At 34.9% G+C, this 27015-nt stretch overlaps 2 protein-coding genes across 14 annotated transcripts in view; one reads left to right on the top strand and one right to left on the bottom strand.

Moving 5' to 3' along the window:
• The window catches only part of LOC100536500 (cysteine-rich venom protein natrin-1), a 20095-nt gene extending 15050 nt beyond the window's left edge, over window positions 1-5045 (bottom strand). The window contains exons 1-2 of the mRNA XM_087288298.1: window positions 4931-5045; window positions 3370-3448 (exon numbers count right to left, since the gene is read on the bottom strand). Of these exons, the coding sequence (XP_087144424.1) occupies window positions 3370-3377 (8 nt within the window). The 5' untranslated portion in view covers window positions 3378-3448; window positions 4931-5045. The remainder of the gene's footprint in view (window positions 1-3369; window positions 3449-4930) is intronic.
• The window catches only part of rftn1b (raftlin, lipid raft linker 1b), a 400288-nt gene that overhangs the window by 180533 nt on the left and 192740 nt on the right, over window positions 1-27015 (top strand). For 8 of the 13 annotated variants that reach the window (XR_015512126.2, XR_015512123.2, XR_015512124.2 and 5 more), the window contains exon 1: window positions 19958-20282. The exons of the other annotated variants lie outside the window; for them this stretch is intronic. The gene's annotated coding sequence lies outside the window, so the exon portion shown is untranslated. Of the gene's footprint in view, window positions 1-19957; window positions 20283-27015 lie in introns of those variants that run through there. 13 annotated transcript variants of the gene reach the window in all.

Here is a 27015-nt window from a genome sequence, read left to right as displayed (position 1 = left end):
ATATGTATATATTTAACTGTGTCCTCCCATCTACACTGTAAAACCCAAAAAGTTTAGGTAACCCGAACCATTTGAGGAAACCGATTGCAAACCATTCCGATTGCAAATTATTTAAGTTCAAAAACTAATCCTAATGAGTAGTGTGAACTTAATCTATTTGAGTAAACGAAGCAATCTGAGCACAGTAAAACCCAATATAAGAAGAGAAATCAAACCAACTGAGTACTGTAAACCCAATAAGTTAAGACAACCCAAACCGTTTGAGGAAACCGATTGTTACAGACCATTTGAGTTAAACTAATCTATATGAGTACTGTGAACTTTTAAGTTGAAGTAATGAGGTATTTAATTTGATTAATATGAGTTCAAAACTTTTTTCAAATGGGTAGAATTAACTTTCAGTACATTTTGAGTTAACTACACTCATTTCATTTGATAAAGTTGACTGTTGGGCTTTACAGTGTAGCTGTATATGCATATATAAAGCTGTATATGCATATAAAAAATAGAAAATGTACACAACAGAATAATTTAAAATAAACTTTAAATCTTTAAAAAGCCCATTTTGTATTCAAAAATAATACAGTTAATAAAAGCAGGATTATTATTATTATTTTATTTGTATTTTAAAATGAAAATAATAAATGACAGATTTTATTTATTTATTTTCCTTCGGCTTAGTTCCTTATTTATCAGGGGTCGCCACAGCGGAATGAATCACCAACTTATCCAGCATGTGTTTTGCACAGCGGATGCCCTCCCAGTACTGGGAAACACCCATACACTCTCACATTCAAACACATATGACCAATTTAGTTTATTCAGTCCTCCTATACCGCATGTTTTTGGACTGTGGGGGAAACCGGAGCACCAGGAAGAAACCCACACCAACACAGGGAGAACATGCAAACTCCACACAGAAATGTCAACTAACCCAGCCGGGACCCAAACTTGCTGAGGTGACAGTGCTAACCACTGAGCCACCGTGTCGCCCAAAATGATAATAGTTAAAAACAAATAAAAATGTAATTTCTAAAGAAATAAATACATTAAAGAAAGGAGAGTGCATCTATTAAATGGAAGAGAAGATGTTAAAAGACTAAGTAAGTTATAAAACATTGCCACTTTTTTAAAAAACTTTTCCCAGCTTCAGGAAAAACCTGGTATCCACAAGCCATTGGGATGTAGTTGAGGGAAATATTGTTCTTTATTTCAGATGATAAATTGAAAAAGTACCGCTATAAATTCTTAATAGTCTTAAAATTGTCAGAAAAAGCCTGTTTTGTTGTCCTACTTAACATTATAGAGTTTATATAAAAACAGCAGCTTTAGTAACTCATGAGTCAAGGTCACGCTGTATTTAAATATATATTTTTATTTGTATTTTAAAATGAAAATAAAATATAGAAAGAGAAAGAGAACTAATTCTATTCTCAAATAATATTAAAATTCATACAGTTTGTCAAATGTTCGCCTTTTTTATTTATTTTTTTCCTAGAGCAAGGAAATTTTCACAGTATGTCTGATAATATTTTTTTCTTCTGGAGAAAGTCTTATTTGCTTTCTTTTGGCTAGAACAAAAGCAGTTTTAACTATTTTAAAAACCATTTTAAAGTCAATATAACTAGCCCCTTTAAGCAATATATTTTTCTCGATTGTCTACAGAGCAAATTCAAACTAGTCTTAAAATTGTTTAAAGAGCCCATTTTGTAGTCCTATTAAAAAGTATACAGTTCATATTAAACAAATTGGAATTACAATTAACCAGAAAACACAGTTCAGAATATGCAAGTTGTGGAGTCGTTGCAAAGTTTAACTCTAACTTAATCATATAAAAATTATAATTTAAAAATTTATATAAAAAAAGAGAATTTAAACCATTTGGGCACAGGAAAATGATCAAGTTCCCTGCTTTAATGGAGATTATGTTTAGTTATTTAATTTAATATAATTAAGACTATTCAGTGTTATTTCACATCTGATTAATGAATTTCTGTACTTTAATACAGTTAAATCTAATCCAATCAAAACCATGAAGTATTGTTTTTTTATTTATTTTGATCTTTGTTCTATTGTTTTCATCTGTGCTTTTATTTATTTTTATTTATTTTTTTGCATAATTTTGTATATTTATGCATGCAGATGCATACATCGCAATGTCAGTTTTTTTCTAATATCGTGCAGCCCTATTATTAAAATACATACAGTTTCTTTTCTTTTTTTATTTTATGTTTATTATGAACATTTAATTGAGTACAGTCATACAGCATTTTAAGGTACATGGTACATTGGTATCTCAATATGTGACCTTAAGTGGTATAAAGATTACGAACATTATTGTCAGGTGTACTTACTACACAGTAGTACTCCAATTTTGTAAATTATAAAATGAACAACAGTATAAAGAGAGAAGAAAAAATAATAATAAATAAAAAAAATAGTAATAATAAATAAGTAAAATTTAATAAATAAAAATAAATAGAAATTAAAGCACTATTTACATCCAGGGTAAGAACGCCTGTCATAATATAATTCCTTCCAGAATAATCTCAACTGACCATCTTCATTATACACATGGGGATGTCACACATTACAATATGAGTAAGTATAACCATATACAAGTACATACATTAGCATAGATTTATCTATCAGATCATAATCTTCTATACATTTACAGCAACAAAGTCGGGTCTTCTAACTTAAATATATTCAACCCATTTCCTCCATTTCCTCAGGAATATATCCTTCTTTAAATCGACGACAAAAGTGATTTATCCATTGTGTAGATCGCAATAGTTGCATCTATTCAATTACTAAGGCTTGGTCGCTCTTGCTGTAGCCATTTGCGTGTGATTATTTTGTTGCTGGCAGCCATGAGGGCATGCATAAGGTATGTATTTTCTGCCGTTACGGTGTCTGGATCCATACAGCCAAAATATAACAACTTACTTTCTAGAGGTATATCTATTTCAAATATATGTTCGAGAGCCTCCTGTACTTCTTTCCAATATTCTTGAATATGCATACATTCCCAAAATATATGATAATGGTTTGCTTTATTGCATCTGCAGTTACGAAAAATACATACAGTTTCAGTCAGTTATTCGCCCTCCTGTAAGTAGTTTTTTCTTAGAGCAAGGAATTTTTCACAGTATTTCCTATAATATTTTTTCTTCTGGAGAAAGTCTTATTTGTTTTATTTTGGCTAGAATTTAAATATATAAACTATTTAATTATATGTATTTTTTTCAATTGTCCACAGAACAAATTCAAAATAGTCCTAAAGATGTTAGAAAAACTCCAAGTTTTTGTTCTATTTAAAAGCATAGAGTTCATATATAAAACACAGCAGGATTAATAATAACTCACCTGTTCATATGAGTCGAGGTGTGCGAGATGTTGAACTCCGCTCACTCGCTATGTTTTTTATACTCTGCATCTGAATGGGCTGAAAAACATACCTCCATGTCAGCAGTGGCATGTGACAGCACTTGAGCCGAATGCTCACAAAACAATAGAAAACCGCAGAGGTTAATAGTGGACGCAAACATGAGAGTGTAAACAGAAGCTTTAGTTTGAGTTTGATGAACACCGTGAATTAGCTGGCAGAAGAATGAGTCCAAGTGTCTAAAGAGCCTGCAAACAAAGCAACAATGATGAATGGAGCGGACAACGTGGCACTGGACCAGACCGTGTACAGCGGTTATTATATTTCCTATTGTGTGGAACTATTAGTCAAAATAAAATAGAAACTGTAGACTTTACATTCTCTCAATCATCCGCGTGCATTCAGATGGTGACAGAGTGACGTTTGCCATTGTGTGCCGAACTTCATCATGCAAACAAGAGGTTTTTTTGACAATTTAAAAACAGTTTCAGTCTGACTAAGCAAAAGACCAAGAATAAGTATCTGTTCAGAGCGAGTATGCCGTGAACAACTCACTGATTCAAAAGATCCAGTCAGGGCGAGTATCCAATAGACAGTTCACTGATTCAAAAGATCCAGATAGACTGAGTCTCCAATATACAGTTCACTGATTCAAATGATCCAGATAGATTGAGTCTCAAGTTAATGATGCACTGATTCAAATGATCCAGATGGATTGATTCTTACTGATTTAATTGATCCAGTCAGTGAGTCTCTGGTTAATAATTCACTGATTCAAATCATCCAGATTGAGTTTTTACAGTTAACAATTCGCTGATTCAAATGATTCATTCAGAGTGAGTCTCTAGTTAACAATCTACTGATTCAAATAATCAATTCAGAGCCAGTTTACAGTTAACAATTCAGATTCAAATGATCCATTCAGAGATAGTCTCCTGTAAACTTAGTTATTCAAATGATCCAGATAGATTGAGTCTCCAGTTAACAGTTCACTGATTCAAATAATCCAGTAAGAGTCTGTTTCCCGTAAACAACTCACTGATTCAAATTATCTATTCAAAGTGAGTCTCCAGCAAACAACTCACTGTTTTAAAATGATCCAGATAGATTGAATCTCCACCAACTCACTGATTCAAATGATCCAGTCAAAGTGACTCTTCAGTTAAAAATTCACTGATTTAAATTATCCAGATAGATTGAATCCCCATTTAAGGATACACGGATTCAAATGATCCAGATAGAGTGAGTCTCCAGTTACAAATCTACAGATTTAAATGATCCAGTCAGATTGAGTCTCCAGTAAACAATTAACTGATTTAAATGATCCATTCAGAGCGAGTCTCCAGTAAACAACTAACTGATTCAAATAATCAAGTCAGAGCGAGTCTCCAGTAAACAACTCACTGATTCAAATAATCCAGATAGACTGAGTCTTCAGTAAATAAATCACTAATTCAAATGATCCAGTCAGAGTAAGTCTCCAGTAAACAGCTCACTAATTTAAATAATCCAAATAGATTGAGTCTCCAGTAAACAACTCACTGATTCAAATAATCCAGCCAGAGTAAGTCTCCAGTAAACAATTCACTGATTCAAATAATCCAGAGTGAGTCTTCAGTTACAAATTTACTTTTTCAAATGATCCAGTCAAAGCGAGTCATAAGTAAACAACTCACTGATTCAAATAATACAGATAGATTGAATCTACAGTTAACGATACACTGATTCAAATGATCAAGATAGATTGAGTCTCCAGTTAATGATACACTGATTCAAATGATCCAGTCAAGGTGGGTCTCCAGTAAACAACTCAATATTTCAAATGATCTAGATTGATCGAATTCCCAGTTAACAACTCACTGATTCAAATAATACAGATAGATTGAATCTACAGTTAACGATACACTGATTCAAATGATCCAGATAGATTGAGTCTCCACTTAATAGCCCCTTTCACACAGTGATACCGGTAAATATCCGGAAAATTTCCGGAACGACTTTACCGGTATATTCAAAAAAGCGCTGTTCACACAGGCGAGGACGTTACGGAAATTTTCCGGAAAAGAGCATTCACACATCCATTCCAAAATAGCGGTAAATTCTGACATCATTCACCACAAATGAGCTTTAAACGGCTGAGCTTGTATTTGTAAACATTTGACTAAATTACAAACTCTGTGGATGATCAATATTGTGAACAACTTTCTCAGGATCACTTTCGCATGTCGAGATGTTCATAATATGTGCGTGTGCTGGCGCTCACAGGCTGTTTCACAGGCACACGAACGTAAACAAACAACGGCTTATCATAAGCATCTCATCGATGATTATTTACACAGTTGGCATTAAGAAGAACATACAAACGTAATCTGACTAACTTCTAGCAGCTAAATGTGTCTGGAAAAATATTCAAAGGCTTTTATCCTCACAAACCGCGCGGACGTAAATGCGTCTGACTGTTGTGATTGGCTAAAGCAGACGTCTCACGTCAACACGTTCTAGACGTGCACGTGCTTATTACGGCAATCTTCCTTCTGCATTCACACAGCGCAGCATTCCGGCAAATTGCCGGTAATGTTACAACTTCTCTTTCCGGAAAATAGCCAGAACGAATTTACCGGTATTTTCAAAAAGGACCTGTTCACACATACAACCGTTCCGGAAAATTGCCGGCAATTTTCCGGAAAGGTCTGTATGTGTGAAAGGGGCGAATGATTCACTGATTCAAATAATCCACTCAGAGCGAGTCTCCAGTTAATATTTCAGTATGGTTAACAATTCAATAAGTTAAAACATCCAATCAAAGTAAGTCTCCAGTAAACACAATCACTGGTTTAAATAAGTTTTTTACAACCCCAAATAAGAAAAACTTGGGACAGTATGGAAAACGCAAATTTCATTGCAGACAATACAACAAACAATATTTAATGTGTCATGATTTTTATATATAGTTTTTTCGTTCAAAATAAACACGTTTTAATTTTGGTTCTTGCAACATATTTCAAAAAAGTTGGGGCAGCAAGCCTAAGCTGAACGACCATGATCTCCAATCCCTCAGACGACATTGCATCAAGAATCATCATTCATCTATAAGCGATATCACCACATGGGCTCAGGACTACTTTGGCAAACCTTTGTCAAGTATCACAATACATTTCATCCACAAATGCTAGTTAAAACTGTACTGTGCCAAAAGGAAGCCCTATGTTAACAATGTCCAGAAGGCTCGGAGGCATAGACTATCACACAGTGGAAACGCTGTGGTCAGATGAATCAGTTTTTCAGGTATTTCTACCAAACAAGAAAAGGATCATACAGACTGTCCAAAAAGTCCAAAAAACAGGGTCTGTCATGGTATGGAGTTGTAATGTAATGTAATGTGTATTTATATAGCACATTTATTGTGTATGGCCATACACCCAAAGCGCTTCACAATCATGAGGGGGGTCTCTCCACACCACCAACAGTGTGCAGCATCCACTTGGATGATGCTATGGCTGCCACAGGACAACGGCGCCAGTGCGCTATAGGTGAAGTGGAAAGACAGTGATCGAGCCAATTCGGAGGAAGGGGATGATTGGGAGAGCATGATCGTAAGGGCCGATAGAGGGACTTTGGCCAGGACACCGGGGTTACACCCCTGCTCTTCTCACGAGAAGTGCCATGGGATTTTTAATGACCACAGAGTTAGGACCTCGGTTTAACGTCTCATCCGAAAGACGGCGCCCACTGACAGTATAGTGTCCCCTTCACTTTTACTGGGGCATTAGGACTCACACAGACCACAGGTTGAGCGCCCCCTGCTGGCCTCACTAACACCACTTCCAACAGCAACTAAAGGTACTGACCAGGCTCAGCCCTGCTTAGCTTCAGTAAGTAACCGGTCTTGGGCTGCAGAGTTGTGTCAGTGCTCTTGACAAAGGTAGCTTGCACTTCTGTGATGGCACCATGATTGCTGAAAAGTACATAGAGATTTTGGAGCACACCATGCTGCCTTCTTTTCCCCATGCATATTTCAACAAGACAATGCAAAACCACATTCTGTACACATTACAAAATCCTGGCTGTGGAGGACGAGGAGACTTGACTGACCTGTCTGCAGTCCTGACCTGTCTCCAATAGAGAATGCGAGACACCTTAAGACCACCTTAAGATTTGCCCACCTTAAGATTTGTTTGCAGGAAGAATGGAACAAAATAACACCTGAAACACTTCATCACTTGATGTCTTCAGTGTCTAAACATCTTTTAAGTGTCGTGAAAAGAAATGGCTACATTACAAAGTGGTAAATGCTTTAACGTTCCAACTTTTATTCTTAAATGTGTTGCAAGAACCAAAATTTGATTCTCCAGTTAACAACTCGCTGATCCAAATGATCCAGATAAAGTGAGTCTCCTCTGATTCAACTAATGAAAAATGATATATGAAGTCTTTAGCTAACAATTGACCAATTTCAGCAATATAATAAAATGCTGGTTTGACCTGGATAAGTAAAACTAACATGACAATAATGAGGCAAATTAAGCATCTGTTTTAAGTGGTTTTAGGGTGATTATAATGCAATAGGACGTAATCTGGCTTTTCAAAACAGAACAATCCATTGCATAAAATCAACCCTTTTTCCATCATTATAGATCTTTAGATGTGAATTTAACTATTCATTCGCTTGTCTTAACAGATCCCCGGGATTGTTTCATATATTTAATATTATTATTCTCCTTCAGAAGCCTCTCATGAGCACAAACGCTGAATGATAAATGTCATATTTACATCAGGCTGGGCAATTCTACATAAAGATCATGCTGGATAATGTCAAGTGAAGGTAAATCATTTATTATGGTGCTTTTTATTCTCTACTATACACCCTAAGCGCTTTACAAACAAATCAGGGGGATCAGCAATATAATTATGAAATGTCTTTTTACAATATGTAATATATTATATTTACATAATGACACAATTAGGAGATACTTTCACAATGCTATTCCAGTCTTTAATCAATATTTAACAATTGTTTTTATTGTACGCATTGTAATATGATTATATATCTGAATTATTATTTGCTGGTTAAACTATATAATAAAGTTCCATTTGTTAATAGTAAAAATATATAAGCTATCTTAACAAACACCACTTTTGATTTTAATAAAGTGTTTATGAATATTATTTAATGGGCAAAATGAAATATTAATGTACTGTAAATCTGTGAGTAACTTTAACAAAGATTAATAAATACTCTAACTGTACTTATTAGTAGCTGTTAATTAGCTGTCATTAACTAAGACACTTGTAAGTGTAAGCTTATATAACTATAAACAGTTCACAACTGACAAATACTGAAATAAAAACTATCAATAAGGATCTCTCCTATTTTAATTAAGTTTCACCATGAGTACTAAATAATATTATTATTATTATTATTATTATTATTAATACTAATACTAATAATAATAATAATAATAATAATAATAATAATAATGAATTAAAACTATAGATATGCAAAACCACCTAACACAAAGGACAAAAGCACCACAAACATGAATATATAAAAAAAAGCTACAATATTGTACAGGGCCGTAGTGGAACTCCTTTTCAGCCCTGGAGTTTTAAGCCTTAGACCGGCCCACCTCAGTTCACGACTGACTATATTAAAATAACGTCATTTCCAATTCAGTTTCTAATGACACTATCACATATTTTTCAAGAAAACAGCTGCTTTATAAGTTGAAATGTTCAACAACCCAAACAGTATTATATGTCTTAACAATAAAAATGGGGGGAAAAAAAATTCAATTAGATTGGTAAGGATTAAACTCAGGTACTGGAGCGTGGTAACGCAACGTGCTGACCACTGGACCACAATGGCATTATTGTTAAAAACTTGTCTATTGACAACTTAATCTTTTTCTCCCCTTTCTAGATTTCTGATCAATTTATGTCAGATTTATTAATGTAGTGAGTCATCTGATTTTAATTGAGCAGGTTTAATATTCATTAATATTAATTATTCGAATTCTTATATTCACTAAGGTGCCGCTATTTGGGGTCGAATAATAGTTACGTCATCATTAACCTGCAGGCTGCATTTTGCTCATGGGGCTGCGAGAAAACAAATAAAAAGCGAGGAGCTGCTGCAAAATAATGAATAAAAAGAGTGAGACTATGGTCAAATAATATAAAAAATGAAAAAAATTGCGAATGCTGAGAGTGCAAGCAGCTAGGGACACCGGCTCTTGCGGCCAAAAAACGGACCGGCCCACCGGGAATTCTCCAGGTCCTCCCGATTAGCCAATCCGGGCCTGATGTTATATACTGTAAGTCAGGTGAACTTTAGTCATCCCAACTTACATCAATCAAACTGACCAAAAATATTAAGTTAAGCTGTGTATAACTTTAAAAAATTACTTGAAACCCAATTAAAGTATTACAATAAGTGAAAGCAACATCAAAGATATTTGTTGTCTTTTTGTCATTATTTTTTACAGTGCAGTGTACTTAAAAAAGTGTATTATCATAACCTAAAATAAACAAACAAAAAAAAGAGTAAAATACATAAAACAATGACATTTCTAAAGTATCTTAATACAAAAAAGACAAAAAACTACTTAAGCTGAATATAAAAAACCTATCAGGGTTATTCCACAAAAATACTGATTTCTTTATTTAAAGTACTCTTTACTCAAAATGACTTTGAATCCCTCTGAAAACACCACACTATATGTTTTATTTTTTTATTCTTTTTTTTATATATTATAGAAATGCTGATATGTGGCACCATTTCTAATGAAGTTAAATAAAACCTTTTCCTACTTTCAAATATGCAATGTGAACATGAGTTTTAACACCAACAGTACAGCAGGAGGCGCAATCGCACCAAAATCAGCATTTCACACACTCAAAGTTGACCAACATTAGGAGTTATACTGTACATGTTAGTTAAGAAAACAATCAACGTGAATAGAAGGGTTTAATCTACAATTGAAAGAAGAGTGAAGAACAAAAGCATGAAAAATATTGACATGCATGGTGTTTGTTTTTCCTTCTATCTAAATCAATGGCTGCAGGTTTCTAGTATTGATCAAAATTACTTATTTTGTAAAGAAAGACACTCATAAAGGTACAAAAACTCACTGATTATAGTAAGGAATTGTACATCTTTGGGTGAACCATCCCTTCAACCAGTTAAACACTGCTGCTATTTTGGGATTTCCGCCTGGATTTCGCCTACCCAAATTTAAAAGCTTCCTAAATTCACATGCAGAGATGTAAATGCAAAAAATGTGGTATCATTTTAAAGAAAACCCTTTGAATTTTCATAAAACACTATTGGAAGTGTTTAAAATATCTGTATATGTTGTCTGTGTTATGATTAACACCTAAAAAAGAGGCACTTTTTGTATTTTTTTTTATAAACTCAAATTTAAAAGTGTCCCTCTTAGGTACTGTGTGGTTTAGGGTGCTGTAATTATTTTGGTGGTTCCTGCATGTCTGTAATCATAGGAAAAAAAGAAAAATGCCTCTCCCATAATCTATGCAAAAGTTATTGTATTCCAACTGATGAGAGGTGATACAAGCCACAGGGACCGATCATTCTTTTCATATTTCACTATTCTTTTGCTTGATCAAACATATCTCACTGTGTTTGGACCACGTCAGACATATACTTTACTTATTATACTTATTACTTATGCACATCACCTCAAAAACAGAGAAGAATGGCCCTGAAGTGCACAGCATAACGTAAGAGATGACTGTCTGTGCTATCTGGGGCTGCTCATTGATCATAAATGTATTGTTTTTCACACCCCGATTCATTCGACAACTGTTTGATATGTTAAAATAATTCAGTAAAAAGAATGCTAGAACCGTATGAGCACTGGCAAGAGCTTTCTTTGAGCTATACTTGTACATGTGTCATATATGAACCATGTGAAAAATATGAAAATGAACCAATGTAAAATACCCAGCTCGGGTCTCCAAAATACTGTGTATTTAAGTGTAAATAACTTGTGTACAGAAGAATAAAAACCAAATTGATGCATATGTGCAGAAAATATAGATTCTACACTTTCAAACGAAATCACTTACAGGGGTCTGGTGCAATGCTAGCCCTTTAAATCTTAAAGCGAAAGTCGATGACAGCACGGAGTTTAACTGGTTGTGTATATTGGATGCTTTCTTTACATTAGACTGAAAAATACACTTTACAGAAAGCCGAAAAACCTAAGATCTCATAACTAACACAAATGCCTGAAATAACCTCTGAAGTTCGCAATGCAAGTGTCCAGCTTGATCTCACGAGGAAACGTAAGTATTTTACGTTTTGTCAGTTTAGTGGCTAATTCGTACAAATTAAATGTACGATTTTAAAAAAGAGGCGTGGCACCTAACCCCACCCCTAAACCCAAACATCATTGGGAGATGAGCAAATCGTACTAGATTGTATGAATTAGATCGTACAATTTATACGAATAAGCCACTAACGGAAAAATTTACGAATTGCCGTGAGATTGCGTTGAAGTGTCTGTGGTCATTGACTGACTCTGTAGGTGCAGATAATAGTGTCAAACAGTTGTGTACATCGACTGTCCTCTCTCAAAATGTAGCAAAATGTCCTAAATGACGCTGTGAGTTTGATTGCAGTGTTTAAATGTCTATACTGCACTTCAATATTGCCACTAGCTTACTCAATATGTCTTAATACCATTTCTGTTTTGTTCGGTTATGATTTTAGTTGGATTAAGATAATCAAAAATCACTGTTTACATGGTCAACACTTAATCAGAGTGTTGTCTTAATCATAATAAAATCAGATTATTGGTGTCCATGTTAACATACTCATTGTCTTGCGCAGTGGTGAACAATAACTAAGTTAGTTTACTACTGTACTTCACCACATATTTCAGTATCTGTACTTTATCTGAGTGTTTATTTTAGCAAACTTCATTTCATTCTAAAACAAAATATCATACTTTTTACTCCACTGATTCAAATGATCTGTTCAAAGTGAGTTTCAGTGAACAACTCACTGATTCATATGATCAATTCAGAGTGACTTTCCAAGAAACAACTAAATGATTCAAATGATCGGTTCAGAGTGAGTCTCCAGTAAACAACTCACTGATTCAAACGATCTGTTAATAAATGAGTTTCCAATAACCAACTCACTGATTCAAATGATCCATTCAGCGTGATCCTCCAATAACCAACTCACTGATTCAAATGATCTGTTTATTGTGATTCTCCAGTGAACGACTCACTGATTCAAAAAAATTGTTCGGAGGGAGACTTCTGTCAACCACTCACTGATTAAAATGATCTGTTCAGAATGAGACTACAGCAAACAACTCACTGGTTCAAATGATTTGTTCAGTGGGAGACTCCTGTAAACAACTCACTGATACAAATTATCCATTTTAGAGTGATTCTCCAGTAAACAACTCACAGATTTAAATAATCCATTCAGACTAAGTTTCCAGTAAATGATTCACTAATTCAAATAATCTATTCAAAGCGAGTCTTGAGTAAATGACTCACTGATTAAAATGATCTGTTCAGAATGAGACTACAGCAAACAACTCAATGTTTCAAATGATTCGTTCAGAGGAAGACTCATGTAAACAACTCACTGATTCAAATGATCAGTTCAGACTGAGTTTCTAGTAAATGATTCACTGATTCAAATAATCTATTCAAAGCGAATCTTAAGTAAACGACTCACTGATTAAAATAATCCATTCAGAGTTATTCTCCTGTAAACAACTCACTAATTCAAATGATCAGTTCAGACTGAGTTTCCAGTGAATGATTCACGGATTCAAATGATCCATTCAGAGCAAGTGTCTAGTAAATGACTCATTGTTTCAAATGATCCAGTCAGACTGATTCTCCAGTGAACAACTCACTGATTCAAATGATTTGTTCAGAGGGACACTCCTGTAAACTACTCAGTGATTCAAATGATCCAATCAGAGTGAGTTTCCAGTAAACAACTTACTGATTCTAATCATTCTTAATAATAGAGTATGACAAGTTTTGGCAATTACATTTTCTTACAAAATAAACATTCATCAGTAAGTGTTTTTACTTTTATTACTTCAGTACTACTTTTCTACTTTTGCTACTATTCATAATGCCATTTTTAATCATAACTTTAATAATATTATATATAATTTAAGTTTCTTTTATTATAAAAATGAGACGTTAAGTAGTTTCGTTGCTGACAGCAGAAGTTTGTTTGCAGTGTTTACTCTTGTCCTGCTGCACTTCACACTTTTGTTTTCTTGAACAATGCAGTAAGTGAAGTGTTGAGCGAAGCCGTGGCGCTCTTTACTTTCACAGGATTACGCAGTGATTAGTCCGCAGTAAACGCAGTAGTAATTAAGCAGTGGGAGGCTCATTCTGCCCCGTCTCTCCTTCACTGAAAGAAACGTGTTTGCTTGACTCACCAAACAGTCTGGCCTTTGTTTTTTTGTGTGTGTGTTGTTGTTTTTTTGGTGTTGATTTTAATTGACCCAACGTGAGGTCCAGAGGTCTGAGTGTGTTCTTTTTAATTAGCACAAAACGTTTCATTACTTGTGATAATTTGCTCTGATTAGAGATCTAGAAATAGTGCTGGATATTTATTCGGGTCTTTCTGTTTATTTTATGCTTTTAAAAAACACTTTTAATCTGCCTATTAAATCAGTTATTTCTGCTTCAAATGTTGTAATGTTAGAGAAAAAGAAAGGTAAAACATTAAATATTTGATAACATATATTTGTTACATTATATATATTAGTATAAACTTTTAAAGTAAGAACCTTAATTTCCAGGATAACAAATAGATTAAAACCCTTTATTTTTAAGACATAATATCATTATTTATTACTATATTTACATATAGCTGAGGAACTCTAAAGTTTGATAAATATTGCAGCTGTTGGACAACATAATGCACTTTTGAAGCTTTTTCAGTGGAGAATGTAGTTGTTTAGATTGTAACTATGCAGTTTATTTATAAGGATAGTGCCTATTTTAAATATTCATAATTTCTGAGAGACAGCACTGTTATTGAGCAAAGACGGTTGAAATTGTTCATCCACAAGATGGCGAAAGAGACCACATAATAAGCCCTTAGAGGAGGAAAAATGCAGCGTATTTCCAACTACAGCTGATCAAATCATCCCGTGATATTCTATGTTGATCTCTTTCATTTGTATGTTGTATTGCTGTATTTATACCATATAATTACCATGTTGTATTGCTGTATTTATACCATATAATTACCATATTGCTCATGTATATATATATATATATATATATATATATATATATATATATATATATATATATATATATATATATATATATATATATAGTCTAAATAAATAGCATTTTACAGTAGACTAAAATAAAGACACCCACCATACCTCTGAGTAAGTAGCTGTCATGAGTGCTCACAGTGTGCAATATGACAGTCTGATGGCCGCCGATGCGCTGAAAGTCACAAATTCATAAAAACAATTACAAATAGACTCTATCCTTATAAATAAACTGCATAGTTGCAATCTAAACAACTACATTCCCACCTAAAAAGCCTCAAAAGTACATTATGTTGTCCAACAGCTGCTATATTTGTCAAACTGTAGTGAGTTTATAGATCTGATGTCACTCTATGTGGGTGGAGTAATACACAAGGGTGAAGAGGCTGTATGAGTGCTGATATTACTTTAATATCCCATGGCTATCAGCCAATCAGATTCGAGAACCAGACAGAACTGTTTTATATAAAATATTAATTATAAAATGTTAATCTATGAAATATTAGCATTTAAAATGTACGCAAAGATATTTGTATCTTTTTTAAGGTCTTTGAATGTGTTTGTGTTATCAATAAATAAATAAAATATGCATTTATATACATTGTAAAAACAGTGTACATCATACAAACACACTCACTCACACATCCACAGGAAGAAATAAATTGAGTCAAGAATCCAGCGTTTGAATCAATAATTTAGCAGCCTACCTCATGATGAGCTGTTATCAGCGATTTACTGGAGACAAGGATCAGTCGCCAGCAGGATTTCCTGATTCAGAAAGATTCATATTCTTTCATCTAGGCCCATGTCATTAATTTGTATCCCGGGGTCGACTTGTGTCCTCATAAACCCGCCATCAACAGCCTCTGAAATGCAAACGTCAGTCATCAAGAGTGCTTGAAGACAACACTTCCATTTAAAACACAGTCAGTTGTGATGAACCGCAGCCGTGTGCTTTTCATCATAGAGATGGAGGTGATGGATGAAATGACAGTGATTACGGTGTGTTTTTTTGCATGTGCGTGTGTGTGTCTGTCCCGTCTCGCACAGACCCGTCTGAATAATGGATTCAAAGCTATAGGGGGCCTCGTCTGGGCTTTATGAAAAATACATCTCTCTAGCGGGACGGCAGACATGGACCCTTTCACCCTCAGATCAGCCCACCGCCACTAAACCTCCCTGGAGGAGAGGCTGACCATGCTGCAGTCCAGTGTTCACTGCTCAAGAAGCTATCCGCTGTTAGCCTTCAATCAAGCACACTCCCAAAAGAAATATATACAGTGCATTCGGAAAGTATCCGTAGCGCTTGATTTTTTCCACTTTTTTATGCTACAATTTTAAACTTATTCCAAAATAGATTCAATTAATTTATTTTCTCAAATTTCTACACACAGTCAACCCTCCCGTTTTTCCCGGGATTCCCCCGTATTTTACTGTTCTATCCCGCTATCATCCGTATTTCTCCCGTATTTTACTGTTCTATCCCGCTATCATCCCGTGAAGGTATTTTCCCGTATTTATCCGGTATTTTCAGTCTTTCTCTGAATAGCCGAGCCTCCCTATACGCAACCCATACCGCCGAACCACCAGGGGTCGCCCCTTGCTCTAAAACGTAAGTCTTCTGTGCTTTTGCTTTGTTTAGGAATGAAAACACATACGCTGCGTCCCAAATGGCACACTATACACTATGCACTCATGCACTATGTACTTATGCACTTACACAATCAACAGCATACTATATGTCTGTAGTGTCGTCCTAAATGGTACACTAATGTTTTTTTACTAAGCGGAAATTCAAACCATTTCCCAGATGACGTTTGACGGTTGCCAAATCAGTGAAATAAACGACCGAATTATCAAATAATACCTGCCGTGAGTATTGCCGCATTCACCATCGGGAGGCGCTATAATCACTCTCGTAGGAGAATTTTGCTTTTACCATCCAAAATAAATAAAGTTATTTAACATGTGCGTCCAATAGCTCCGCCCCTTCCTCTACGTAAGCAAACCTGCAGTCGTTGAGTGCGTGAAGTGTCCATCATTACACACTTCATTTTAGCGGCTGAATGAGTGCATCATCCGGGTAATTAAAGTGCACTTATGATTTTTAGAGTTTTCAGTGTGAACACACTACTTGCACTATTTATACTACAAAATGGCGTAGAATAGTGCATAAGTATGCAATTTGGGACGCAGCTTTATAAATAAATGTTACAAACGGCGCGATTCCATTTCCTTTTGATTACAGGTGCCGTCGCCCATCCTATACAATCCTCGACACAGTGATATAAAGGTGCAAGACTGTCAGCTGACGTGCTCCATAGTGATAAACAGATGCTGTTTCCCAAACGGATTCTACACACACGGTTTGAAGTGGAGAGAAAGTCTTTTGAGTGCGTGTTTAAACAGACATACAGACATAATTAATAATAATAATAACATATAAGGATGTCGATCTTGGTGGGGTTTTTTTCCAAACACAACTAATTTCGTCTTAAATGATCATAAAAAGTTAGGAAAGCAGTCGAATCCTTTCATTATAATGTTAGATGTGTGCATTTTTAAAGTGACACCTCTTATTTCACCACGGTAAATGAAGCGCTGCACAAGGCTTTTGGCCAGCGGAGAAATTAAAATGGTCGTGCCCAACTGAGTCTGATTCTCTTAAGGTTTTTTTTTTTCTTCACTCCTATCAGGTGAAGTTTTTTTCCCTCTCCGCTGTCGCCACTGCCTCGCATGGTTCAGGATTGGTAGAGCTACGCATCGATGAATTTGCTCTTCAGTATTTGAACTCTCAGTAATGATTTTAAATCACACTGAACTGAGCTAAACTGAACTGAACTTAAACACTAAAAACTGAACTACACTGTTCCAGTTACTATGACCATTTATGTGAAGCTGCTTTGACACAATCTACATTGTAAAAGCGCTATACAAATAAAGCTGAATTTAATTGAATTATTTAATGTAGTAAAAAAAAGTCTTAATGAGAGATTCATTCGTTGCTCTTTAATCAGAATAATAATAATTTTAACATATTACTGACCATTTAATTGTTTATTTAGAATAAAACAGCTCCAAATAAACACATTTAGTAATTTGGGGATTATTTTAAGGGGTGGGGGGTGGGGAGGGGGGCATTATTATGGTGGGCATATCCAGCCTGATCTCACGAGAAAACTTAAGTATTTTACGTTTTGCCAGTTTAGTGGCTAATTCGTACGAATTCGTACGAGTTCAGTCGTACGAAATAGTACGATTTTAAAAAGGAGGCGTGGCACCTGACCCCACCCCTAACCCCAATCGTCATTGGGGGATAAGCAAATTGTACTAAATTGTACAAATTATATCGTACGATTTCATACGAATTAGCCACTAAATCCAAAAAGTTATGAATTGCTGTTAGATAAATGTGTGAATGTGTAAACTCTGCACAGAAATGTCGGCTCTCTTGGTAAGGACTTGAACCAGTGACGTTCTTGCTGTGAAGCAACAGTGCTAACCACTGGAAAAGGGGGAGTAGGGGTGGAGGGGGGATTCTTCAAAACGAAGATGGCTGTTATATGGAACTTAGGGATATTTATACGGGCTTAGGAATCGTCTGATTGGTGAATCATAAATTGAATAATGCGGAGCCGGCTGCCAGCAATCATAAGCATGTGATCCTCTCAAAATTGGTTTATAGATAAACTGCACTTAGAAATGAGCATCTCAGGGAACAGAATGCCATAACTAACCGCGGTTAGCTGCAGTACTCAGCAAAATTTTCTGACTATATTACCATCAGGGGCAGCCGAGCTTCATTCTTATGGCCATTCTGAAGGTGGAGGACTCAATGTTTCGCGGGTGGCTGTTTTTCTGTGGTAGGAAGGTGGAGGTGTTTTATTTTCTCCATGTAAAATCTAATACAATGCTGCGCCTGGTATAATTGTGTTTGATTTCTGATAAGAGAAATCGTTTCACAGTATTGTCGACTCGCCACAGCCATGGCTTTAATATTAGGTTTTGACTGTAGCCCATACAAAACTTTTCACAGAGCTCAGTTCAATTTTCTTTGAATAGGCTAATTATCAATAAACGGTTCGAGCCAAAACTAATGGTAAAATACAGGTTGTTATTTGATTTAATATAGTTTAAATAAATTAAACATAACTTAATAGCCTATATAGGAGAATATAAAAAAATAAATAAATATCTGAGAATTTACTGAAAACCAGAAAGGGCATTTTCAGATTTCAATTAAAGATTACAAAGGCAACAGTTATTTATTCTTCATGACAGATGAATCGTTCACCTCAAAACTAGCAACGAGAGCAAGTCTAGCGAGCAACTATCAAATCATAGCTACTTTTGATTTCATTTGTACCTTAAATCAGTGGTTCTCAAAGTGGGGGTCGGGACCCCCCCGAGGGGTCACGGGACATTGAAGGGGGGTCGCCTGGTGATTTCCAAAAATCTATTTATTTTTAATAAACTATAAGAATAACCTTATATTATTTATAACCTACTAAAAAAAGAAAAAAATAGTTGTTTATAGTTACTATGTACTACTGTATATAGTTACTTTATAGCTTATAGTTAATAGTTCTATTGGATTGCAACCCCTGGGGTAATTACATTACATTAAAGACAAAGCAATAGCGTCAGATGCAGCAGATTAATTTTATAACACCAGGTTAAACTTTCTAGCCTATTTACGGCACTGACATACATTACAAAAAAATCAACCAAGAATAGACTTGGGTCTATTGGTGTGCGCGCCATTGCATGCAAGATTTCTGGATTTATAACCACCTCAGAAGATATTGGGGGTCGCGAGTCACTGGCATTGTTATTTTGGGGGTCATGGACTGAAAAGTTTGGGAATCCCTGCCTTAAATGATGTAAATATTAGACTATGTGACGATCTCATTTAGCATACATATGTTATTCCTTATTTTGTTTGTATGATATTAAAGGGTGAAAGTAAAATTTACACGTTTTATATAAACATTGTAATCAAGTATTTGTTTTTCCAAAATCAGTTCGCTCTCTCTTTGTATTTACCTCTCTCTTTATGTCTCTCTCTCTCTTGCTTTCTCTCTCTCAGCACCTCCTCCTTCTCTTCAGTTGGATTCTTCAGTCGGTGGGCAGGAACTGAAGAATCGAGAGAGAGAGAGAGAGAGAGAGAGAGAGAGAGAGAGAGAGAGAGAGAGAGAGAGAGAGAGAGAGAGAGAGAGAGAGAGAGAGAGAAGTGTGTGTGTGGGTCAGCGCGGTCTGTCATCTCAGACAGTCAGAGAGCGAGACAGACGCACACACACACACACGCAGCAGGACACAAGAGGTATGTCAGAGGATGTGGTTTCCCTGAGCTTGCAGAACATTGCACAGACATACTTTGAGCATGACCTAACAGCAGCGCGCAAAGTGTGTTTTCTGCGCTCCGTTTGCCGCCTGCCGCAGGACGACTGATCCACGGACTTACTATTATTGTTATTATCATCATCATTACACGACCATCACATCCGGCAGGACTCGTAGCAGCTGCTCCTGTGGTTCATGCGCGGGATTACTGCGGACTACACAACTTGGTGTCGACACCTTCACAACAGGTAAGCGCGGGTCTGGATTTTGGTGTTATTTACACTCTTCTTCGTGCTGGCTTGAAAGTAAACACAACACGAGTGTAGTCCGTGATAAGGAATCAATCATAGGAAGCCGCAAGCCGCAAGTTTTGCCACTGTGTGGTGATGTGAAACAGCAAACGTCTCGATCCGTTATGACAGATGCTCTTCGTAAAGCTCATCACAGATCAATGCTTTAGTTTGAGTCACATGCCAAAAGTGTGATGCTGCAGGAAGACTGTGCATGCTTACCTTCACTTCTAGACTACGGATTTTTTAAAATAAATGTGTTTCTTTAGATTGATGTAAAGTTGGTTTTATATTCAGACTTTTTGAAATTAATCATGTAATTTCAGAAAAGTATTCTATGCAAATGCTAAATGGGGGAATCATAATATCAGCCAAATGACTATCAAAGTACAACATTGTTGACACCGACTGTCAATGAAACAGTGCTCATGTTGTTTTGAAGTCATTGGATGGGATTTTAGACCGAATATTCTAAAGTAGCGTGGTAAACAATACAGGGAGCGTGGCACTGAACGAATGTCCGAATATAAAACCAAGTTTACCTCAGATTTATTTAGCACTTCATTGTGGACGTTTTATATATATATATATATATATATATATATATATATATATATATATATATATATATATATATATATATATATATATATATATATATATATATATATATATATATTCAATTTGACCCAAATGCCATAATTCTACAGGGAAACTGTATTGGGGAAAACTGTATATGCTTACTGTATGAAACCATATCTGTTAAGTTCCTATTTTTAGGAGTTTATATAGTTTGTTGTTGAAGAAACAACAAACAAAAACTAGGAAATGCATGAAGAATATTTGCACAGCTGCATAACAATAATTAGCATAAATGTTGAGCTGCAACTTAAAGTAAAAGTTTTACTGCTGGAGGATTCATATATATATTCTGACTTTAACTGTGTGTCTCTCTGTGTGTGTGTGTATATACAGTATATATATATATATATATATATATATATATATATATATATATATATATATATATATATATATATATATATATATATATATATACTTTAACATTATAAATGTACCGATAAATTATTTATTAGCATTGATTTAAATGCCATTTTAGCATATTTTGGGATCTTATTTTATCGTATTTTAATAAGTGAAACTATTGTCTTTAGTGATTTGACAGAAAAAAGGTTATTTAAAAAAGAATTTAAAATTCTTAAAATTTCTATAAATTTAATATAAAACATTTCTATATATTATTCTATATGTTTGCGTTTAAACATTTATTTATCCACTTACTGCTTTAATTTTAATTAGAACAAAAATATTTAACCATTTTCAGTATATTTCATATTTTAAAAAATGGCATTTTTTTTATAAATTGTATGCAATTGTTTTTTTTAATTTTATAATTAAATATAAAAACATTTAAATATATATTTTTCTTTTTTATTAATTATTTAAATGTACATTTTTAGTTTTTAAAATAGTTTTTAAATTTATTTACCCACTGTAAATGTTATCACTCGATTGAATAGGCGTTATCAGTGGTTATCAGCTGATATATATGGGCCAGTAGGGGCCTTCTGCGCCTACTGGTAGGCTCAAAAGGCTGTTATCATCCATCCACATGGTTAATCAACTGTCGAGAAAACTCCAGATCCAGATCTGTTTTTAGATTACTGTGATGGTTGGGTTTAGGGATGGGGTAGGGGTTAGTATAATATAATACAAGGAATGGAAAATGTAATAAATAATATAAATAACTCTTGTTAACTTCCGGCTGCAGCCACATGTGATCTATAGCTGATTAATCATGTAGATGGATGATAACACACTACTAGTAGGCGCAGAAGGACCATATTTTTCAGCTGATAACCAATGATAACGCCCATTCAATCGACTGATAACAGACGAATTGGCTGTTTTTATTTCAGTTAGCTTAAAAAAAATCATCTAATAATTACAGTACACTTTATTTCAGCTTCATTTCAATTTCTTAAAAACATTCCTATTATTTTTTTAAAAGTCTTTATTATTAATGGCATCATGTTGGAAATAAAAACAAATATTTAGCATCTATGTAGAAGACTATGCCAGTCAAATAACGAGTCAAGAATGGGTTAAACATTTTAGAAACCCCTGCCAGAACTAGAAGGTCAATTGGAGTGCATTGCGTTCTACTTTGTTCTCTGCTGCCTTTTTTTTCAAATATATCCCATTCATACAAGAGAATCTTCTACTGTACACACTATAAGAACTAAACACAGTTGAACAACTATGAGGAGTATGTTAGTATGCTAATCTATACTGCCAGTAGGCGGTCTTGCTGACGCCTCCCTTCGCTAACGTTGCCAGAAATTGCCAACACTCATTACAAATGATTGCCTTACAGCCGCGTATCGCTGTCAGTGTGAACGCCCTTTAAGAAAGGAATGTAAAAGCAGAGAAAGTGTCATTAATCAGTTGCAGACGCCTCAGGAGTCGACGCACACAGAGCTGCTGTTGTGAATCTGGTGCATCACATCACGGGCTCGTCTCCAGCGACCCTTTGCAAAAACCACTGTTAGAGACTCACTGTTGCTCCTCAGCGTCATAAGGCCATCAGCAGGACGCCTTTATTACTGCTCCAAGCTGCTTTAAGGAACAAAAAATGGCCAATTTTTTTTTTTTTTCAAGGCGGGGGAGGAGAAAATACTGTGTTTGCATTTGCAAAGGTCGCTACAATCAAACTAAAAATTTTGTTTGGTGTTTGTTAAAAGTAGACATAAAATCTAAATTAACCGTATTGATTTTGTTAGCTCACATTTCTAGTTTTGTGGTGAACAATTCATCTGTGCATGTCATTATAAATTGTAAATTTGATCATTTTAGTTAGAGATTGGTCATGTCCCTAACCCACCTGTATCTCCCACCTCAAGAGCATCTGAAATGTTCTGCAATACATTATGAACACAGTAAATAATATTAGTAAGGTCATTGAGGCTAATTGTGTCTAAAAATTAGTTTCCCTCTCCATTTCTCACAATTGAAAGTGAAAAAAAAAAAAAATAATAATAATATATATATATATATATATATATATATATATATATATATATATATATATATATATATATATATATATATATATATGTACATATGGTGGATAAGTAGTTGGTTCATACCGCTGTGGTGACCCCAGATTAATAAAGGGACTTAGCCGAAAAAATAAATGAATGAATGAATAATTTATTTTCCTAAAAAATAAATAAAAAAAAGTTTAAATTACAAAATGTATATATATATATATATATATATATATATATATATATATATATATATATATATATGTATGTGTGTGTGTATATATTTATTTATACAGTATATATATATATATATATATATATATATATATATATATATATATATATATATATATATATATATATATATACACACACACATTTTGTAATTCAAACTTTTTTTTTATTTATTTTTTATTTATTTTTATATATGTTTCACGCAGCGGATGTCCATCCAGTTGCAACCTATTTCTGGGAAACATCCATACACACCTATTCACACTCAAAAACTATGGCCAATTTAGCTTACTTAATTCACCTGTACCACATGTCTTTGGACTGTGGGGGAAACCGGAGCACCCAGAGGAAACCCACATGAATGCGGGGAGAACATGCAAACTCCACACAGAAACACCAACTGACCCAGCTGAGGCTCAAGCCAGCAGCCTTCTAGCTGTGAGGCGACAGCACTACCTATTGTGTCACTGCGTCGCTCCAAAATTAAATACAAGTAAACTTTTATTTCCAATTCTAAGTTTCAAATTTCAAAAAAATCAAATTTTATTGTGCACTTTAGGGTCGCTGGAAGGTCGCTGGTCCAAGCTGGGTCACTTGGCATTTCTGTGTGGAGTTTGCAAATTTATTATTGTGAAAAAAACAAACAAACATTATTACAATACAAATTGTTATCGTTGTTGTTGTTGTTGTTGTGGTTGTTGTTGTTGTTGTTTTTAACAAAAAATAAGAAAAAATAAAAGTCAAAAATAAGGGAAAATGAATAAAAATAACTAAAAGAAATAAGGGAATGAGAAAATGGAAACGAGTAATGAAAGTGTAGAGAAAATTACAAGCAACTGAATGCAGTCATTCAACAATCGCAATTAAATGTGTCAATGTATGAAAGTTGTCAATGTTGAAAGTAAACATTTACAATTAAACAGTAGAAGATAATATTCATTCATTTTCCTTCAGCTCAGTCTCTTGTATATCAGGGGTCACCACAGCTGAATGAACCACCACCAACTATTCCGGCAAATGTTTTATGCAGCAGATGCTAGGGCTGTGCAGTTTGGGCAACATATCAAATTGCGTTTTTTTTGTTTTGTTATTATTATTATTTTTTTAACAGTGCGATTTCGATTTGATTTGCGATTTAATTTTGTAGTCAAGCTTCAGCTCAATATTTTGTATGGTAGCTTCTTACTGCTAAAATGCAGTGAGTGTTTAAAAAAAGGAAGTGAAAAGACATTAACTCTAACTATTACCCAAATTTGTTTATAAATATTCAGAAATCGAACACAAATTTTTCTGTAGAGCAAACAGTAGTGAGTTACGGCGTTAAAAAAAAAAATTTAAAAAAAATTAAAATCTCTAAATTGTTGAGGACACATGTAACTTGGTCCAAAATATTTATTACTTTCTGTGTGGTACAACAAATCAGTCACTGAGTCATTGTCCAAAAACCGCTCCTCTTTTCTCTCTCCCTCTCTGCTTCACACACACCCAAACTGCAGCCTAGTCCCTTAAAGAACCTGGACATTTTACAACACGTGTAAACATAACGGTTGTTTGTAATCTGATTATTTGTTATTATCAACACGTTGCTTGCCATGTGTTGTTGATGTAAGATTGTATTCAGTTTGATCGGAATATTCATAGTGATTTTAACGAGCACGCGAGCTGTCACCGCACACACACACTGTAGCACGGGGGAGAGGTGAGAGGTGAATCCAGTCATAGGGGTCTTGATTAGCCGCTCATTCTGTCTTTATATTCTGCTCTGTGTTTGTCATAAAGTCAGCTCAGTGCAGGTTTTGTATCAAAATCTGACTCTGATGGCAACTCTGCCTCTACAGTTAAGTGAAACTGTCAGCGGTTTATCATAAACTTTTCATCGATCATTTTCCCGCGATTGACAGCAAGAACGAGCGCAGAAGCGTTGTCTGATTGACAAGCAGCTCCTACATGTGTTCAAAAGAATCCAAAACACGCAAATGCGATGAACCTGTGCCGTATTCTCTAAAGTACTATATATATTTAGCTGTTCGCTTGTACGGTGGCTCTGAACTGTCAAAACACCTCTGAAAAAGGCTTTTTCAGACATGACATATTTGTTCATATGTACATCACTGTAACACGTTTTATTTCAGACGATTTGAGCTGGTTTCAGTCCTTAGCTCTTTCATTTTCATCTTATTTAAATATATATAACTTGCTTGTTTAATTAAATCCCATTTTGTTATTTAACCTATTATTTTTATGCAACAGTCAAGTTGCATGTTAATTTGCTATGAAGAAAAGGAAATAATAAATTTTTTGCATGCTAATTAATTGTGAATATAGGTCTATAATCACCTTGCAATTTTGAAGTTAAAGCTTTTTTGCTTCGAGTATAGAATATTCAGTTCATAAGAGCAGTTCAATCTTTTATGAAGTTTGCTGTATAAAAAAAAATATTTATAATTATCGGCCTATACATAACTGCTATCGGCCTCCAAGTCTGAAGAATTATCGGTTATCGGTGTCGGCCAAAAAATCCATATCGGTGCATCCCTATATATAATACATATATATTTCAGCCTCTTGCGATTAGCTAATTGCAATGTTTCAAATCGCGATTCGATTTCGATTAATCGCACAGCCCTAGTGGATGCCCTTCCAGCCGCAACCCAGTACTGGGAAAACCCATTATATAATGTAGGACCAAAAAGCCATTAAGCACCTTTAAGTTGCAAACTGACAAAAGAAAAAAGTTAGAATATGAGCTACAAACGCTGAAATGCCTGAACTGTGACACAAAAAGTCACAATTACCTTTTTGTTTTCATCCTGTAACAGAAAAGCGACCTATAGATCTGTAATTTCCTTCACCTTAAAAGTCCCACGAAGCGACTGTGCAGATAATTGCCCCTTTCTGACTCCTGCAGCTGTTGACTCTACCTGTATCATCATCCTCCTGCGCGAGGAACATGATTAATACGAACGAAGCTTCAATATTTTGGTAACCTAATTAGGACCGAGAATCCTCTCTTGTGCTCAATTAAATCTCATTTGGATAATTGGAACGCCTTAGTGCATTCCAAACTTAATTACGACGTTCTTCTGCATTATTCGTCACTTTTTACTTCCCCCTGTGATCTCTGGGCGGCTTTTTTTTTTCCTCACGTACAATTAGGACAGACTCTTCTCTGCTGCTTCTTCTCTGAGAGAAAGTGTTCACCTCTCCTGTGATTAGACAGCCTACAAATCAGATGTCACATTCGCTGTCGGAGCTGCGCATTCGGCACCTTTTTCCTCAGCTGAGTCAGTTTGAGGAGATGAAACGCGGCTTTTTGCTGCGCGCCCTGATGGAAGATGAATGGTAATTTTTTTGTTCTTCTCCTGCACGAGGTGCCACTTTGAACG

Source organism: Danio rerio, chromosome 16, assembly GCF_052040795.2.
Source record: "Danio rerio strain M-AB ecotype USA chromosome 16, GRCz13ab, whole genome shotgun sequence".
NCBI classification, from domain to species: domain Eukaryota; kingdom Metazoa; phylum Chordata; class Actinopteri; order Cypriniformes; family Danionidae; genus Danio; species Danio rerio.
Note: the sequence above shows the minus strand (reverse complement) of the source record. Positions and strands in the feature narration are given on the sequence as shown.